General features: G+C 41.0%; 1 protein-coding gene across 3 annotated transcripts in view; it reads right to left on the bottom strand.

Annotated features, from left to right (window-relative positions):
• Positions 1–19,842, bottom strand: part of KIF6 (kinesin family member 6) — a 430,349-nt gene that overhangs the window by 255,165 nt on the left and 155,342 nt on the right. For all 3 annotated transcript variants that reach the window (XM_040249763.1, XM_040249761.1, XM_040249762.1), the window contains exon 7: positions 10,752–10,958. In XM_040249763.1, the coding sequence (XP_040105697.1) occupies positions 10,752–10,958 (207 nt within the window). The remainder of the gene's footprint in view (positions 1–10,751; positions 10,959–19,842) is intronic.

Below are 19,842 nucleotides of genomic sequence, written 5' to 3'. Positions count from 1 at the left end.
AATCAGATTGCTTGTGTTCTTTGAAGCTGAAGATGAGAAAGCTCAATACAGTCAGCAAAAACAAGACCTGAAGCTGACTATGGCTGAGATCATCAGCTCCTTCCTGCAAAATTCAGGTTTAATTTGAAGAAAGTAGGGAAAATCACTAGACCAGGTGACAAACAGATTCAAGGGATTAGATCTGGTAGGGAGAGTGCTTGAAGAACTATGGACAGAGGTTTGTAACATAGTACAGGATGACTAAAACCACCCCCAAGAAAAAGAAATGCAAGAAGGCAAAGTGGTTGTCTGAGGAGGCTTTACAAATAGCTGAGAAAAGAAGAGAAGTGACAGGCAAGGGAGAAAAAAATGATATACCCATCACAATATAGAGTTTTAGAGAATAGCAAGGAAAGATAATAAGAGAGATTTGGAAAACTCAGCAATGGCCACAGGACTGGAAAAGGTCAGTTTTCATTCCAGTCCCAAAGAAGGGCAATGCCAAAGAATGTTCAAACTACCGTATAATTGCGCTCATTTCTCATGCTAGTAAGGGTATGCTCCAAAATCGTTCAAGCTAGGTTTCAGCAGTTTGTGAACCAAGAACTTCCAGATGTACACACTGGGTTTAGAAAATGCAGAGGAACCAGAGATTAAGTTGCCAACATCCATTGGCATAGAGAAAGGAAAGGAATTCTAGAAAAACATCTACTTCTGCTTCATTCACTATGCAAAAGCTTAGTGAATCCACTGTATGGATCACAATGAACTGTGGAAAATTGTTAAAGACTTGGAAATACCAGGCCACCTTACCTGTCTCCTGAGAAATCTGTGTGTCGGTCAAGAAGCAACAGCTAGAACCTTACATGACTGGTTCAAAACTGGAAAAGGAGTATGATAAATCTGTATCTTGTCACCCTGCTTATTTAACTTATATGCAGAGTACATCATGCAAAATGCCAGGCTTGATGAGTCACAAGCTGGAATCAAGATTGCAAGGAGAAATATCAACCCAAGATATGCAAATAATACCTCTCTAATGGCAGGCGCAGGAGGGCCGAGAGGAGCCACTCCACGTTCAAGGTCAGGAAGGGCAGTGGTAGGAGATACCCCTCGTCCAAGGTAAGGAGCAGTGGCTGCACTTTGTTGGAGCAGCCGTGAAGAGATACACCACGTCCAAGGTAAGAGAAACCCAAGCAAGACGGTAAGTGTTGTGAGAGAGCATTAGAGGGCAGACACACTGAAACCATAATCACAGAAAACTAGTCAATCTAATCACATGGATCACAGCCTGGTCTAACTCAATGAAACTAAGCCATGCCATGTGGGGCCACCCAAGATGGGAGGGTCATGGTGGAGAGGTCTGACAGAATGTGGTCCACTGGAGAAGGGAATGGCAAACCACTTCAGTATTCTTGCCTTGAGAACCCCATGAACAGTATGAAAAGGCAAAATGATAGGATACTGAAAGAGGAACTCCCCAGGGCAGTAGGTGCCCAATATGCTCCTGGAGATCAGTGGAGAAATAACTCCAGAAAGAATGAAGGGATGGAGACAAAGCAAAAACAGTATCCAGCTGTGGATGTGACTGGTGATAGAAGCATGGTCCAATGCTGTAAAGAGCAATATTGCATAGGAACCTGGAATGTCAGGTCCATGAATCAAGGCAAACTGGCAGTGGTCAAACAAGAGATGGCAAGAGTGAATGATGACATTCTAGGAATCAGTGAACTAAAATGGACTGGAATGGGTGAATTTAACTCAGATGACCATTATATCTACTACTGCGGGCAGGAATCCCTCAGAAGAAATGGAGTAGCCATCATGGTCAACAAAAGAGTCTGAAATGCAGTACTTGGATGCAATCTCAAAAATGACAGAATGATCTCTGTTTGTTTCCAAGGCAAACCATTCCATATCACAGTAATCCAAGTCTATGCCCCAACCAGTAATGCTGAAGAAGCTGAAGTTGAATGGTTCTGTGAAAACCTACAAGACCTTTCAGAACTAAGACCCAAAAAAGATGTCCTTTTCATTATAGGGGACTGGAATGCAAAAGTAGGAAGTCAAGAAACCCCTGGGGTAACAGGCAAATTTGGCCTTGGAATGCGGAATGAAGCAGGGCAAAGGCTAATAGAGTTTTGCCAAGAGAACGCACTGGTCATAGCAAACACCCTCTTCCAACAACACAAGAGAAGACTCTACACATGGACATCACCAGATGGTCAACACCGAAATCAGATTGATTATATTCTTTGCAGCCAAAGATGGAGAAGCTCTATACAGTCAACAAAAACAAGACCAGGAGCTGACTGTGGCTCAGATCATGAACTCGTTATTGCCAAATTCAGACTCAAATTAAAGAAAGTAGGGAAAACCACTAGACCATTCAGGTATGACCTAAATCAAATCCCTTATGATTATACAGTGGAAGTGAGAAATAGATTTAAGGCACTAGATCTGATAGATAGAGTGCCTGATGAACTATGGAGTGAGGTTTGTGACATTGTACAGGAGACAGGGATCAAGACCATCCCCATGGAAAAGAAAGGCAGAAAAGCAAAATGGCTGTCTGAGGAGGCCTTACAAATAGCTGTGAAAAGAAGAGAAGTGAAAAGCAAAGGAGAAAAGGAAAGATATAAGCATCTGAATGCAGAGTTCCAAAGAACAGCAAGGAGAGATAAGAAAGCCTTCTTCAGCGATCAATGCAAAGAAATAGAGGAAAACAACAGAATGGGAAAGACTAGAGATCTCTTCAAGAAAATGAGATACCAAGGGAACATTTCATGCAAAGATGGGCTTGATAAAGGACAGAAATGGTATGGACCTAAAAGAAGCAGAAGATATTAAGAAGAGGTGGCAAGAATACACAGAAGAACTGTACAAAAAAGATCTTACGACCAAGATAATCACGATGGTACAATCACTCACCTAGAGCCAGACATCCTGGAATGTGAAGTCAAGTGGGCCTTAGAAAACATCACTATGAACAAAGCTAGTGGAGGTGACGGAATTCCAGTTGAGCTATTTCAAATCCTGAAAGATGATGCTGTCAAAGTGCTGCACTCAATATGCCAGCAAATTTGGAAAACTCAGCAGTGGCCACAGGACTAGAAAAGGTCAGTTTTCATTCCAGTCCCAAAGAAAGGCAATGCCATAGAATGCTCAAACTACTGCACAATTACACTAATCTCACACTCTAGTAAAGTAATGCCCAAAATTCTCCATGCCAGGCTTCAGCAGTATGTGAACTGTGAATTTCCTGCTGTTTCAGATGGTTTTAGAAAAGGCAGAGGAACCAGAGATCAAATTGCCAACATCTGCTGGATCATCAAAAAAGCAAGAGAGTTCCATAAATCATCTATTTCTGCTTTACTGACTATGCCAAAGCCTTTGACTGTGTGGATCACAACAAACTGTGGAAAATTCTGAAAGAGATGGGAATACCAGACCACCTGACCAGCCTCTTGAGAAACCTATATGAAGGTCAGGAAGCAACAGTTAGAACTGGATATGGAACAACAGACTGGTTCCAAATAGGAAAAGGAGTATGTCAAGGCTGTATACTGTCACCCTGCTTATTTAACTTCTATGCAGAGTACATCATGAGAAACGCTGGGCTGGAAGAAGCACAAGCTGGAATCAAGATTGCTGGGAGAAATATCAATAACCTCAGATATGCAGATGATACCACCCTTATGGCAGAAAGTGAAGAGGAAGTAAAAAGCCTCTTGATGAAAGTGAAAGAGGAGAGTGAAAAAGTTGGCTTAAAGCTCAACATTCAGAAAACGAAGATCATGGCATCCGGTCCCATCACTTCATGGGAAATAGATGGGGAAACAGTGGAAACAGTGTCAGACTTTATCTTTTTGGGCTCCAAAATCCCTGCAGATGGTGATTGCAGCCATGAAATAAAAGACGCTTACTCCTTGGAAGGAAACTTATGACCGACCCAGATAGCATATTAAAAAGCAGAGACATCATTTTGCTGACAAAATCCTTATAGTCAAAGCTATGGTTTTCCTAGTAGTCATCTACAGATGTGTTGGACCACAAAGAAGTCTGGGTGCTGAAGAATTGATGCTTTCGGACTGTGGTACTGGAGAAGACTCTGGAGAGTCCCTTGAAATGCAAGGAGATCAAACCAGTCAATCCTAAAGGAAATCAAGCCCAAATATTTATTGGAAGGACTGTTAGTAAAGCTCCAGTTCCAATACTTTGGCCACTTGATGCAAAAGAGCTGATTCATTGCAAAAGACCCTGGGATGCTGGGAAAGATTGAAGGCAAAAGGAAAAGGGGGTGGCAGAGGATGAGATGGTTGGATGGCATCACTGACTCAATGGACATGAATAAGAGCTAACCCTGGGAGATACTGGAGGACAGAGGAGCCTGGTGTGCTACAGTCCATGGGGTCACAAAGAGTCAGACATGACTTAGTGACAGGACAACAACAACAGATGAGATTGGAGGCCATAAGTAGGAAGACCATCTGGCAGGAGATCAGTGTGGCAGTGGCATCTGGTTCTTTCAAGGCAGCTACAGAGAAGGTTCTGAAACCTAGGACCTAATGTCCTACGTGTGCAGTGGGGATAACAGCAGTGTTTAACCGAGCCATTCAGGGGTCTGCTTAGAAGTCTCTCTCAGTTGCTCTGCTCCTAGCTGGGTCATACCCCAGCCCAGTTTTCTAATTTTTCTCAAGATTCTTTATGTTTAATAAACTCTCTGCCACTTAAATTAGCTAGAGTGAATTTCCCAGTTTGCAACTAAGAAATCTGAGTAATATAACATAATCTCAATACTCTTCTGTTAAATGAATATGAATGAATGAATAAGTGGCTACGGAGAAGGCAATGGCAGCCCACTCCAGTACTCTTGCCTGGAAAATCCCATGGGCGGAGGAGCCTGGTAGGCTTCAGTCCATGGGGTCACGGAGACTCGGACACGAGTGAGCAACTTCACTTTCACTTTTCACTTTCATGCATTGGAGAAGGAAACGGCAACCCACTCCAGTGTTCTTGCCTGGAGAATCCCAGGGACGGGGGAACCTGGTGGGCTGCCGTCTATGGGGTCACACAGATTCGGACACGACTGAAGCGACTTAGCAGCAGGAAGGCACTGTGAGGGTCATTAGTAGTAGATGTGGGGAAACTAAGTTTCAGTGTAATTGGAAGGAAAGTAAGGAATATGGTGGACTACAGTCTGACAGGCAAGGTGGTAGCATGGGGTGCTAAGTAGAGCTCTGGATCCTAAGAACCAGGGGACAAATATCTGAAACAGGCAAGGATGGCCCAAATACCAAATAGAAGACCAAACAGGTGCTGGTCTGACAGATATGCAGAGAGGGTAGCATTACTGTTTATGAATCATCAATTAAATATCTAACAGTTTTCTAAGTACTTAGAGAACATAAAAAAGAAACAGTTATGTAACAAATTCAATAAATACTGTAAAATGGTCCACATTAAGGCAAATCTTATTTAAAAAATGAGACCTTTAAAAAAATAAAGAGCTCAGATGTCCATGGAAGATTATCCCCCAAGAAAACTGACAGAGTTGCAACTAGCACGGCACCATCAGCTTTCTCTCCTGAATGCAGCAGATTCAGCGGAAGCCAAGCGGAAAGCGACACTGAAAAAGTCCCACTCATGTTGGCTAACTGGCAGGGGTGACCCAGATTCTGATTTCTGTGGAAGTGCAGAGCAAACACTCTCTGTTCCCAGTGGTTTCTCACTCGATGTTTGGCCTGACAGAGACCCAGGGTCACCCGAGGAGTGCTCGGTGAGGCTTCTGGTTGGAACAAGTATGCACGGCTCCTTCCTTTTTCTCCAAGGGCTCAATTTCTAGGGCCAAGATGCACCCTGTTATTGTGGTTTAAAATGTTTTCGAGGAGACTTTTTGGAAAAAGTACTACATACACAAGGAAAACTCCAAAACCAACAGTACTCAGGCACTCAGAAATTTACTTACTTCTGAGCATAATAAGGTACATTCAACTCCGAACGGCTGTGCCCTGCAAGCAGGTGTAAGGTCTTGCAGTAATGTCCAGGGAGCAGTTACCATCACATGGAATTTCTCTGCCAAGTGTGGGTTAATTCATGTAAGAATGGTTGGTTACCAAACTGTCTTTTCCTAGTCTATCTCCATCTTATACATTGAAACTGAGACAGAAAAAGATGTCATTAGTCACCAACCTCTACATGAGTTTCTGTGATAGCTTTTCTCTTACTGCACTGTAAGCACTTGTTGCATGCTTGGCTCTTTCACTGAATGACACGGTAGCACAGACTATTTCTCAATCATAAGTCGATCCCCATTGCCTAACATAACTTGTAGCATCCAGTGGACACTCAGTCACCATTTTCTGAACATCTTTTAGATGGATGAAGCTGATTAAACTAAACTGTGTTATACTTCCAGTCTCATAGCCTCATAATTAAGTCCTGCATAAGGAAAATTTCTTTATAAAAGTCCTTCAGTTCTGCTATTTCATCAACAGTATCTGCTCATTCTTTTTATCATTCTCATTCCCAGGTATTCTTTGGCAGCCTCTCGCTTGTCTGTCTGTGTAAAATTCCAGTATTTGTCTACTGTCCTCTTACGTTCTCTACGGCAGCAGCTTCTAGGTTTACTCAACCCCACATACCCATGTGCATACTCTGCATTTTTCCATATTTATGCTCTTCTTTCCTCGCTTGCTGATCTGTTCCTTCTCTCCCTCTCTCCGTTATTTTATGCCATGACCTCCATGAAGACACTTGTACATCAGTGTAAAGAGCTAACGGCTGCAGCCATGCAGCCGGTGTCTTTGAAACGGATAAGTTACATCTGGGGAGCCAAAAGTCAACGACATGTGAATGTCACCGGGACCCTGGGTGAGTCAATCCCCCCGTGGGAGCTAAGGGCCGACAGGCTCCTGGTTCTCACTGTCCGACATGCCCTGACCCCGCCTCCTGGCTGGACTCGCTCTGACTCCTTCCTCAGATCTCTGCTTTGCATCAGCCCCAAGAGAACTTTCATTAACTCTCCCCTCTCGGTCTAAGTCCAGTCCCCCAGGACAAGCTCTTCTCACCCCTTGGACTTGCTCTTCAGGCTCCCATCAGGATTATAGCCTGAAAGTTTATTCTTATATTATATAAGCATCCTTATTTAGATTACTTATTCAAAGTGTGTCCCCCTCCGGTGGACTGTGAGGCCTTCAGGGCAAGGACATTTTCCAATTTTGTTCAGCGCTGTGCTCCAGGACCTAGTGCAGTCCTCGGCATATTATTGCTCTGTATAAATATTTGTTAAATAAACTAGCTACACAGAAAATCTAATGCCACCATGACTATTTGGCTGATGGTACAAGAATTTTAAAGTGAAGAAAGGTAGGGAGAGGAAGAATTTTAATAACAGTAACAGCTTGCAAAGGTTGTATAGAATGAATGAAGAGAAAAGAAAGGATTAGGAGCAGAATGTTTTTCTTGAGTGATTATAATTGGTGAATATTTTGGTTCAACTAGCAAATATAAATATAATTTCACACGAATGGACAGATCTAATGGGAGTTAAAGGACGATGCTAACATCTGAAACAAGTAGGTATATTTTGAAAAAAAGCACTTTGAATATAGTTCATTATGTTTTCCTATCAGTGTTATATAAACATCCTGTAGAGTAAAAAGATCTGTTAAGTAAAATTAGAATGTAATATATGAGCAAGAAGGAGTCCAGGAATGCTGACTGTTGTCAGAAACACTATCTGAACAACACGCAGGCCTTAATCTCTGGGCGCTGCATTACTGGGATTCATTTAGTCAGAGCCTCATTGTGTGCGCCTTGTTCGCAGAGAGTTCCCTTAGGTTTCCCTCAAACCGCTTTCTCAGCCAGCTTGGCCATTAGAAAGCATTTAACATCAGGACAACATCATTCTCCAAAGGGTTCATTAGGCAGCTTTAAAAAAAGTATTTTTTTCTCAAATCTTTCAGTCTCCAACATTCATCAACAAATCATTGTGCCTTGCCAATGTTCTCTGTATTTCTCCACTCTAGCTTTTGATCATGTTTCTCTTTTTTTATTCTTGGAATTAGTTGCCATCTTTAGCATTCAACTCACAGTGTTTATACTCACAGAGCTGAAAGGAACTTAAGAAATTTAATTCAATTCGCTCCTTTCAGAGAGAATTTTTTTTTTCTGGAAGATTTATTTAGCAAAATTCTGATGAGCTTTCTTTGCCCTTGGAATAAAACTCAGAAATTAAAAATTGAGCACGCACTGGGACAGACTGTAGTAAATCTGGAGTGGGGACAAGGAGGGAAGCTAGATAAACAGAACCATTGCAAGGTCAGAATTACCACCGGATGAAGTCACCACAGGTGCAAAAGATACTAGTCGTTTCCACAGTATGGCCTCACAGCTAATCTACCAGCCCGAAACAAATAGGCCATGGAAGGTATTTCTTATATTCATACCCACTACTAATTTTACAATAAAAACAATAAGAAAAGTAAAAAAAAGCATGGGCTTTGGAGTCAAGCAATTCGAGGTTCAAATCCTTATCTCACCACTAGCTACATGATCTTTGGAAGGCCTAGGGAGGACATGAGTTATCAAAACTGTAAGACGGGGGTAATAACTAATACGTCCAGTGCACAACTGTTCTGAGGTTTAAATGAAACGGTTTATACAGAATTATAATAGCTACCCCAATGTTGATAGCAGCATTATTCACAAGAGCCGAAAGGATGAAAGAAGTCAAGTTCGTCAACAAAACATGAAATACTTATATCTACATTCCCCCTTCATGGATCATGGCCTTGTTGTGATGAAGGGGCTTGTGCAACTCAATGAAGCTATGAGCCATGCCATGCAGGGCCACCCAAGACAGACAAGTCACAGTGGAGAGTTCTGATAAAACGTGGTCCACAGGAAGGAATGGCAACTCACTCCAGTATTCTTGCCTCAAAAATCTCCTGAACAGTATGAAAAGGCAAAAAGATATGGCACCAGAAGATGAGCCCTAGGTCCATATGCTACTGGGGAAGAGCAGAAAAATACCTCCAGAAAGAATGAAGTGGCTGAGGAAAAGTGGAAATGATGCTCTGTCATCCTGCTTATTTAATTTATATGCAGAGTACATTATGGGAAATGCCGGGCTAGATGAATCACAAGCTGGAATCAAGATTCCTGGGAGAAATATCAACAACCTCAGATATGCAAATGATACCACTCTAATGGCAGAAAGTGAAGAGGAAGTAAAGAGTCTCTTGATAAGCATGAAAGAGGAGAGTAAAAAAGCTGGCTTAAAACTCAACTTAGTTCAAAAAACTAAGACCATGACATCTATTTGCCATGAAACGGTCCCACGGTGACTACAGCCATGAAACTAAAAGACTCTTGCTTCTTGGAAGGAAAGCTATGACAAACCTAGACAGCATATTAAAAAGCAGAGACATCACTTTGCCAACAAAAGTTTGTATAGTCAAAGCTATCATTTATCCAGTAGTCATGTATGGATGTGAGAGTTGGACCATAAAGAAGGCTGAGTGTCAAAGAAGTGATGCTTTCGAACTGTGGTGGTGGAGAAGACTCTTGAGAGTCCCTTGGACTGCAAGGAGATCAAAGCAGTCAATCCTAAAGGAAATCGACCGTCAATATTCTTTGGAAGGGCTGATGCTGAAGATAAAGTTCCAGAACCTTGGCTACCTGATGGGAAGAGCTGACTTATTAGAAAAGACCCTGATGCTGGGGAAGATTGAGGGCAGGAAGAGGGTGACAGAGGATAAGATGATTGGATAGCATCACTGACTCAATGAACATGAGTTTGAGCAAACTCTGGGAGATACTGAAGGACAGGGAAGCCTGGCATGCTGCAGTCTATGGGGTTGCAGAGTCAGACACGACTTAGAGACTGAACAACAGCAATATCTACACTTCACACTTTCAATGTAGAGGACACAGATCAATCCCTGGTTGGGGAATTAAATCCCACATACCATGGAGCAACTAAGCCTGGGTGCCTCAACTGCTGAAGCCAGAGTGCTCTGGAGCCTGTGCTGCAACTACTGAGCCTCTGGGCCACAACTAAAGAGTCCACGCACTTCAACGAAAGAGCCCACGTGACACAGTGAAGATCCCACATGCCACAACTAAGACTCAGTGCAGCCAAATAAGTAAATAAGCACTTTGAAAAAGGAAGGGCAGTCCAATACATGCAAAAACATGGATGGGTCTTGCAATTATGCCAAGTGAAAGAAATCAGACACAAAAGGTCAAACGTTGTATAATTCTACTTACAGGAATATATAGAATAGGCAAATTCATAGCAGCAGAAAGTAGAATAGACATGATGGGGGCTGGGAGTATAAAGAGATGGGAGTTACTGTTTAACGGGTACAGAGTTTCTGTTTGGGATTATGAGACTTCTGGAAATGGATGGTGGTGATGATTGTACAACATTTTGAATGCACTTGATGTCACTGAATTGTACACTTAAAAATTAGTAAAGTGGTAAATGTTACATTATATACATATATATAGCCACAACATAATTTTACATCATATATGTTTTGTTTTGAGACACAAAACAGGGCAAAAATGCCAGTAGAATGCCTGATGCTATGTACATGGTCAAAAGGAGGAGGTTCAAGAGGGAGGGGAGATATATTTACCTAAGGCTGACTCATGGTGGTGGCAGAAACCAATACAATATTGTAAAGCAATGATCCTCCAATTAAAAATAAATAAAAGTTATTGAAATGGTAGGTACAGGTTGCCCGACCCCAACTGTTCACCTGCTCTAAGTAATGCAGCGACAAGTTGATATACTTGGCTTCTGTCAGAAGCTGGCCTCCGACTCCAGTCTTGGCAACCCGCTCTGAACCAGCCAGGTCCACCAAATGCAGCTTGGCATGTCTCACGGTTGCAGATCCTGGTTCCTTGCTTGACAGGTGAATGGTGAAAATGCAGTGAGAACGGGTTGAAGCTTGGTTCATAGGAGTCTATAATAAATAAGTTGTAGAACACATGTGAACTATGAGAATTTTGGAAGACTATCAACAGATTTAAATTTATATTTCCAGTGATAAGACATTTTCAGTGAAGTGAATTCTTTCAAATGGAGTAAAGATGCTTGCAGAGGAGATCCTTAATATGAATTGCTTTCAGTGTGTTACCTCCTGGATGACTGATAACAGATATGGGTGGGTTCATTCAGAAAGTGGGAGTTTGAGTGAGACAAAGCTTGGGTCTTCTTAAACAATACAATAAGTTTACCCCATTACATGACCACAGTCCATACCTTAACTTTGGCTAGCCATACTGAAAATGTTCAATGTGAATTTCATAAGAAAAGAGGTGGGAATGGGTGCATTGAGAGAGTTCATTACACAATTGTAAACACAATCCACAGGCAAGGATACCTAACATCACTGCTACTACCCAACACTGAACTGGGGCTCCCAGTCAAATAATAACAAGAAAAAAATATGAGGCATAGTAATAGAAAAGAAGAAATTAAAGTGTCTTATACACAGGGAATACTGTGGTTTACATAGAGAATGCAAGAACATCTACATCTACAAATACAAACATCTACAAATAAACTGTTAACGACTAAAAAGATGAGCACGGTTGTTGGATGAAAGATACATATGAGAAATCAGAAAGTTCTAATAATCCAGCAACAATTAATCAGGAAATATATTATTTATAATAGCAACAAAGATGATGAGATAATAAGAGATTAATCTTATAAAAGATATGCAATTTATAAGGAAAATGATAAAATAATATTAAAGAATACAAAATGGAAACCTGAAAAATTGAGGTGCCAGATATTAATATACCATTTCATGGATGAGAAAATCCAAAATTAATCTCTGTAGTAATCTCTTTCTATTAAGCAATATATTCAATGCAATTGAAATACAAATGCTGTTGGTTTTGCTTACAGCGCAAAACAAATTAATTCTAAAAATGAGATGGGAGAGCAAATATTGAAAATAATCAACACCAATTCTGTGAAAGAATAATAAGGAAAAAGATCTTGTCTTGCTATCTATCCAGGGATAATCATAACACTAGAGTAATTAAAACAGAGTGGTACTGCTGCAGGAGCAGATAACTAGGTCAGTGAAACATGCTATGCTCATTTAAGAACTCTGCCTAAGTTCCTGGGTGACATTATAGCACAGAGGAGGAAGGATGGACTTATTAACAAATGGTGTTGGAATAATGGGCTATCCATCTTGAAAATGTAAATTTAGATTGCTTTCTCACACTATGCTGCTGCTAAGTCACTTCAGTCGTGTCCGACTCTGTGTGACCCCATAGATGGCAGCCCACCAGGCTCCCCTGTCCCTGGGATTCGCCAGGCAAGAACACTGGAGTGGGTTGCCATTTCCTTCTCCAATGTATGAAAGTGAAAAGTGAAAGTGAAGTCGCTCAGTTGTGCCTGACTCTCAGTGACACTATACACATAAATAAATGCCAGAATGTACAAAGATTTATGTGCAAAATAACACAACTTCTTTTTTTTTCCTTTAGTTTAGCGAAATGATTTATATAAGGCACACATCCCGTTAACTACCTCCTAGGTCAAACAACAATTCTGCCAGGCACCTCAGAAGACCCATCCTAATCCTCTCCCCAAAATAAACATTTTCTTCCCTACTCTGTAGTAATCCCTTTCTTAGATTTCATTGGGTTTTATCACTTAAATATGTATCCTTAGATACTATAGTTTTAGTTTTGTCCCTAGGTTTTTAGCCTGAGAAGTGTCTGATTCTCATTCCATCCACAGGTTCCTTTTCCACCCCTTTGTTTTCTTTACAACGTATCTGCTGAAGAACTTGAGCCATTTGACCAAAGTTTCTCGGTCTGCACTTTGCTGACTGCGTACATTCTCATGGGAGAGTTCAACTTGTCCTGTCAGCTCTATTTCTTGGGTATCAGCAGCTGGATCGAGGGCTTGACCAGACAGACCTACGTCCCATCCCTTTAGCAAGACTACCAGTGGTGGTGCATCTTTTTATCAGGAGATGTACACAAGTCTGGTTGTTGCTTTTTTGAATGAAATAACACAACTTTAACCTTAATAAAATATAGCAGCATATTGTAATCAACCCAAGGTAGTAACAGATAACCTATGAAAAAACATAAAACACAAAAATGAATGGATTTGAAATACTTGATCAAATAATCTAAAATTAAAGAACTTCTGTGATGATATCTGCTACTGCTGCTGTTAGGTAACTCAGTTGTGTCTGACCATTTGCGACCCCATGGACTGCAGCTCACCAGGCTCCTCTGTCCATGGGATTTCCCAGGCAAGAATCCTGGAGGGGGTTGCCATTTCCTTTTCCAGGGATCTTTCCAACCCAGGGATTGAACCGATGTCCCCTCCACTGGCAGGCGGATTCTTTACCACTGAGCCACTTGGGAAGCCGTGATATCTACCATAAAGTTTAAAAGACTGGGAGGTGATATTAGCAGTATATGTGGCTGACAAAAGATTAACATTTGAAATACAGAACCCCCACACAACCATAAGAGAAAGACAAACAACTCAGAAAACAATGAGCAAAGGATATTAATACGTATCCTATAAAGAGGAAACCTGAATACGGTCAACATGCCTTTGAAAAAATGCTCAGAATTACAAATACTCAAGACAAGTAATTGAAATCCAATAATTAACTATTTCATTCACCTCTATCAGACCAGAAAAAATGTAAGAAACAAAGTCTAACAAAACAAATATTTGTAAAGATATAAGGAAGTTGAAATATTATATACTGCTGGTGAGATTGCAAATTAAAAATCTTTTTTTTTTTTTTTTTTTGAGAGAATTCCCTATGACCTGCAAGCCAGCAATGATAGACTGACTACTGGTCAGGCTCAGATGGTAAAGAATCTGCCTGCAATGCCGGAGACCCAGGTTCGATCCCTGGGTCAAGAAGAACCCCTAGAGAAGGAAATGAATGGCAACCCAATCCTGTATTCTGGCTTGGAGAATACCCTGGACAGAAGAGCCCGGTCTGCTACAGTCTGTGGGTGGCAAAGAGTTGGACATCGCTGAGCAGTTAACACTTCATTTCACTTCACTAGGAGTATTTCCAAAAGGGAAACCTGGGCCAGGTACATTACAGGGGAAAGAGACAGAGGCAGAGGGAGATGGAGACAGAAGTCAAAGGACACTGCAGTACTGCTTAGGGCAGCAAGAAGTTGTTGCAAGATGTGCAACCTAAATGGACATCTTGCGGTAGAAAGATGAATAAACTAAACTAATTCAAACTACAGAACAGTAAAATGCAACAACTTTTGTGTAGGTTGACATTGATTTCTAAAACAGAATGTTGAGGGGAAATGGAAGGTTAATGATAAAAATACTATGATAAAACTTAGAGAATTAAGAAGGCAATATTATTTAAAAACCTTAGCTCATGGTGCCATAACCTAGGTCATTAAAAGTTTAGAAAATGGACTGAGAGGATATAGCAAATTAATGATAGTGGTTGCCTTTGTGAGAGAAGACTTCACCATTATCTGAAATATCCTATTTCTTTTATTTAAAAGTTATCAGAAGTAAATAGATATCAGACATCTAAAAATATCTAAAATAAAAAGTATCTAAAAATATTCCAAAGGAATGTTCATATGCATAAAGCCATTCAGATCTCCACCTCTGCAAAATGGGATTTAACAAAAGAATTTCTATATGGATACACGTGTATTCAGATAGGGTAACATATGTGGATGCTATTCTTTCTGTAAATGTAAATTCTTGATAGACACCATTGTAGATTTATACCAACTAGCAAAATACATGGGCTTCCCTGGTAGTTCAGCTGGTCAAGAATCTGCCTACAGAGGCTTCCCAGGTGGTGCTAATGGTAAAGAACACTCCTGCCAATTCAGAGACATAGGAGATGTGGGTTTGATCCCTGGGTCAGGAAGGTCCTCTGGAGAAGGTCATGGCAACTCACTCCAGTATTCTTGACTGGAGAATTCCATGGACAGAGGAGCCTGGTGGGCTACAGTCCATGGAGTCACAAAGAGTCAGATGTGACTGAAGCGACTTGGCACACACACAGCAAAATATACAGATGTTCAGATACTGGCATAGTTTTGGTGATGATGATGTAGCTAGTGAATTAAATAGGCTGAAAATTTGACCCATTACTCGTTGCCACAATAACTATACCCAAACCTAGCCAGTGTGTGATTTTGCATGCTAAAGTGGATCAGCAAATAACCGTGCATGTAAAACCGCAAACTCAAATTTAGAACCTAAGTTGAGGTGTTTTGGAAGTGACTGTTAAGTTATTTGCAGAACTTAAACATGGGTTTCATTTCACTGTTATATTCACACAACAATAAATCCTACAGCACTGTAACAAAAGTCAAATGACAATCGATAGAAATGACTAACATGGAGACTATCCCCAACAGCTGTCTTCAGCTTGTTAATTGATGCACTGAAATCACTGTAAAATGTGGGCCATTAGCAAAGAGTGGAAGAGTCAACCCATTTCAAAGGGTACAGCAAATTAAATTGTATTTCTGTACTCTGTAATTAAACTGCAGTAATATGTGTAGGAGTCCATGCCTACAATTTTGTAACTTCTCATAAATATTTTCTGCATGAAGTAGTAGTTGGTGTCCTCTTAGCTAAAGTTTTCTTAAACCTCAGAAAACATTCTTAATGTGTAGCTGCTTAAGTGTGATTGAATGTGCCAGTGGCTGCTCTGTGTTTACTTAAGGACGTCTTTATGTCTCATCGGCATGCCCTTGCATTTGTCCTTTTAAAGGTAAAACTGTACTAAAACCTTTCTGAAACTGCCTAAGAACAGATGGCACCATTTAGGCAGATTCATTCAAATTTAAGCGCACATTTTAAACAAATGTGCTTTTGGCACTAGAGACAGTGCCTTTGGAAAAATTCTACTGATGATTAATCATCTGCATGCAGAGAGCTTTCACATTTTATATCAGTCTGTGTATACAGCCCCATGTTAGGCAGTGCAGAGATAAGAAGGGAAAGAAGGACCTTGCCCTCAAGGCGTTTTTAATACAGTTCAGGAGCTACTGACAAAATGTGTGGAATGAGAGTGGACAAGGGAAAAAAGCTAAATGTGCAGGATAGAAAGTGATCTGCTTTCAGCACTGAGCGTAAAACCTAACCATTTCTGCTTTGTGGAAGCTCTTCACCCTCCTTCTGTTCCCAGGTTTCTAGAGCCAAAGACCATCCTGGTGCTCTCTCTCTCTCTCACCATCTAACTGCTTGCTCAGTCTCCTTGTCTTTTACTGGGCTCTTTTCTCTCCAGTCCATAAAAACAGCCATGTCTGAAGCTATCTGTGGTCACCATGTTTCTTCCTCTTGGGGAACTCTTCCATAGCTCTGATTCTCATTGGATTGGTTGTTATTGTTCAGTTGCTCAGTCATGTTTGACTGTTTGCAACCCCAAGGACTGCAGCACGCCAGGCTTCCCTGTCCTTCAGCATCACCCAGAGCTTGCTCAGACTCACGTCCATTGAGCTGGTGATACCATCCAGCCATCTCGTCCTCTATCGTCCCCTTCTCCTCCTGCCTTCAATCTTTCCAGCATCAGGTCTTTTTCAACAACAATTTGGCTCTTCACATAAGCTGGCCAAAGTACTGGAGCTTCAGTTTCAGCATCAGTCCTTCCAGTGAACATTCAGGGTTGATTTCCTTTAGTATTGACTGGTTTGATCTCATTGCCATCCAAAGGACTCTGACTGCACTGGTACTATCGTTCACTGGATTGGTACTGTCACACACCCAAATCTTAGAACTCGGAATTGGATGACCTGGTTTCTTTAAGCCCAGGTTCCATCGCTTACTAGTGTTGAAATCTTAAACAAATTTACATAAAGTAATTTTGGTTTTCATGCCTTTGAAATGCCATAATAAAACTCGCTTTGCTGCAGAGAGTTATACTAATTACCGATTGAAGTGTTGAAGTGGTCCATGAACTGTAAAAGGTCATAAAGATGTCTCACTATTGATGTTTACTGTTCAGATGCCTCTGGTGTCCTCATTTCCAACCACAGTTTCTCTGTACCCCAGATTAGAATGTCCAAGAGCTGGACTGATAATTGTCATTAAAATGCCTTACCAGCATCTTGAACTTAATGTTACCCCAAACAACCTCATCACTTTCCCTCATGCTGTGTCTAATCCATTCTGTAGCATTTACCTCCATCCTCTTCTTTCCTTCTCCAAATAACTATTACCTCTCACCTGGGTTACTACATTCGTTCCTTACTAGTGCCCCACTCCCAAATTTATTCTTGTCTCCTCCAGCTGTTCCCCACCCTGCAGTCAGAGTAATGCTTTAAAAGCACATATCTGATTATAACAATCCCACCTAAATCACTCAATTAAACTGACACACTCTCTAAGACTAGTAGCTCCATTTTCTTCCACTGTGCCTTATATGACTGTTTATCAAAACTCTTTTTAAAATATGGTTCTCTGACACTCTGAATTGAGTATATTCTTTCAAACATAGCCTAACCACAGCAGAGAACACTGGAATCTGAACAATCTAAATCTAGTCTTGCCAATAAATAGCACACAAAGTGATAAACCATATTTGCTCCAGCCTTTTACCCGTGCTACGGAATTTCTTTGGGAAACACACATACTTGTTTGTTTGATGACTGCATTTGATTAGTTTTTATCCCAGCATGACTATCTGTTGAGGTAATTCTGGATTTTTACTGTTTCGCAATTTTGTGCTATCTACAAATGAAACTATCTTATATCTCTTCACCCAAACAATTTTGAAAGAACGGACTAGGGCAGAACAATAGCATTCCATGAAGACACCTTTGCTTTCTACTCCACTCATGGGTATTTTCTAACTGGCTTCAATCCAAGTACTTTCAGATATCTTCAATTTCTCTTTATATCCCCAAGGATATTTTGAGAGACTTTATTAAATAAACTGAATTTACTTGACCCATGAATTTTTATAACTCTATCAGAAAAGTGAATGAAATTAAGGTGAATCAGTGCTGACTTTTTTCTAACTGGTTATTGACCATCATTTAATAATCCTTTTTTTTTTACATTCTTTTTGAGGCTTTGGTATCAGAAATAGTTTTAATCTGTCATTTGCCAAATGTTTCCCTTTTCAGAAGGTTAAGCATAAATAACTTTCTTCTATAGAGTAAAAGTCTAAAACCCAGGCTCACCAGTCCCTTACAGATTCATCATATTGGTAGTCTATGGCTGATGAAAGTTAGTTTCCTCCAGCTTAGCAGAAGCCTACTTCTCAGGAAAAGCCTATGTGAAAGGTTCTACAGAGGGCTCTCGCTTCCCACCTCCTCCCACCTAAACTCTGAGCTCCTTGAAAGCAGGGACTATGTCTGATGCATCATTGTTTAACCCTTGCATAGCAATACACAATAGTATTCAAAATCGTCTGTTAAATCGTTGGCTCTTGTTAATTTCTAGTTTTCCAGAATCTTTATGGCATGCTTGATAATTTTAGAATTCCATACGCAAAGTGAAATACAATTTGAGTCTAAAAATTAGAATTCTTTGTACAGCAAGACTGACTTAAATCTCTAAATCTATCTTGGACTTCTTCACCCCTAGCCTGAACATCTTCAACTACCCTTTCTCCTCCCCAGATTGTCCTCTTGATGGTCAAGTATTAGCCAGCATGTCTTACTGGAAAAGTATGCTCTTCTCCTACTCTCCAAATAAGCCTATTCAAAATTCATTTATTTTCATGAATTCCTTGCAATATTCCTAACAGAGTGGCAAAGAACTGATGCTTTTGAACTGTGGTGCTAGAGAAGACTCTTCAGAGTCCCTTGGACCGCAAGGAGATCAAACCAGTCAATCCTAAAGGAAATCAGTCCTTAATATTCATTGGAAGGACTGATGCTGAAGCTGAAGCTCCAATAATTTGGCCACCTGATGTGAAGTGCCAACTCACTGGAAGAGACCCTGATGCTGGGAAAGATTGAGGGCAAGAGGAGAAGGGGGCAACAGTGGATGAGATGGTTGGATGGTATCACCAACTCAGTGGACATGGGTATGAGAACACTCAGGGAGATAGTGAAGGACAGGGAAGCCTGAGTGATGCAGTTCATGGGGCTGCAGAGTTGGACACGACTTAATGACTGAACAACAGCAAATTCCTAACTAGCATTAACTACTGTGTTCAGAAAGGCCATTTAAACATTTGTGCGTATAGTAGAAGATAACTAATATCCAAACTCTGGAAAAATCCATTGTTTTAAATGGATTTTTACATGTCTATCACTTTAAAAATTATGACATTGTAATGGACAGTTTGCTATAGGGTAGTAAGGAATGATGGTGGAATCCACCAGGCTACAACTGAATGTTTGATGGTTAACCCATTTCATGCAGTGTATAGAGTGATTTGGATTATACTGAAAAGTGAAAGTGAAAGTCTCTCAGTCATGTCTGACTCTTTGCAACCCCATGGACTATACAGTCAGTGGAATTCTCTAGGTCAGAATATTGGAGTGGGTAGCCTTTCCCTTCTCCAGGGGATTTTCCCAAGCTAGGGGTCAAACCCAGGTCTCCCACTTTGCAGGTGGATTCTTTACCAGCTGAGCCACAAGGGAAGCCCAAAATGAAAGTTGCTCAGTTGTGTCTGATTCTTTGTGACCCCATGGACTATACAATCCATGGAATTCTCCAGGCCAGAATACTGGAGTGGGTAGCCCTTCCCTTCTCCAGGGGATCTTCCCAACCCAGAGAACAAACCCAGGTCCCCCACATTGCAGGCAGATTCTTTACTAGCTGAGCCACAAGGGAAGCCCAAGAATACTGGAGTGGGCAGCCTATCGCTTCTCCAGTGGATCTCCCAT

The sequence above is a fragment of the Oryx dammah genome, unplaced genomic scaffold (genome assembly GCF_014754425.2).
Source record: "Oryx dammah isolate SB20612 unplaced genomic scaffold, SCBI_Odam_1.1 HiC_scaffold_11, whole genome shotgun sequence".
Lineage (NCBI taxonomy): Eukaryota > Metazoa > Chordata > Mammalia > Artiodactyla > Bovidae > Oryx > Oryx dammah.
Note: the sequence above shows the minus strand (reverse complement) of the source record. Positions and strands in the feature narration are given on the sequence as shown.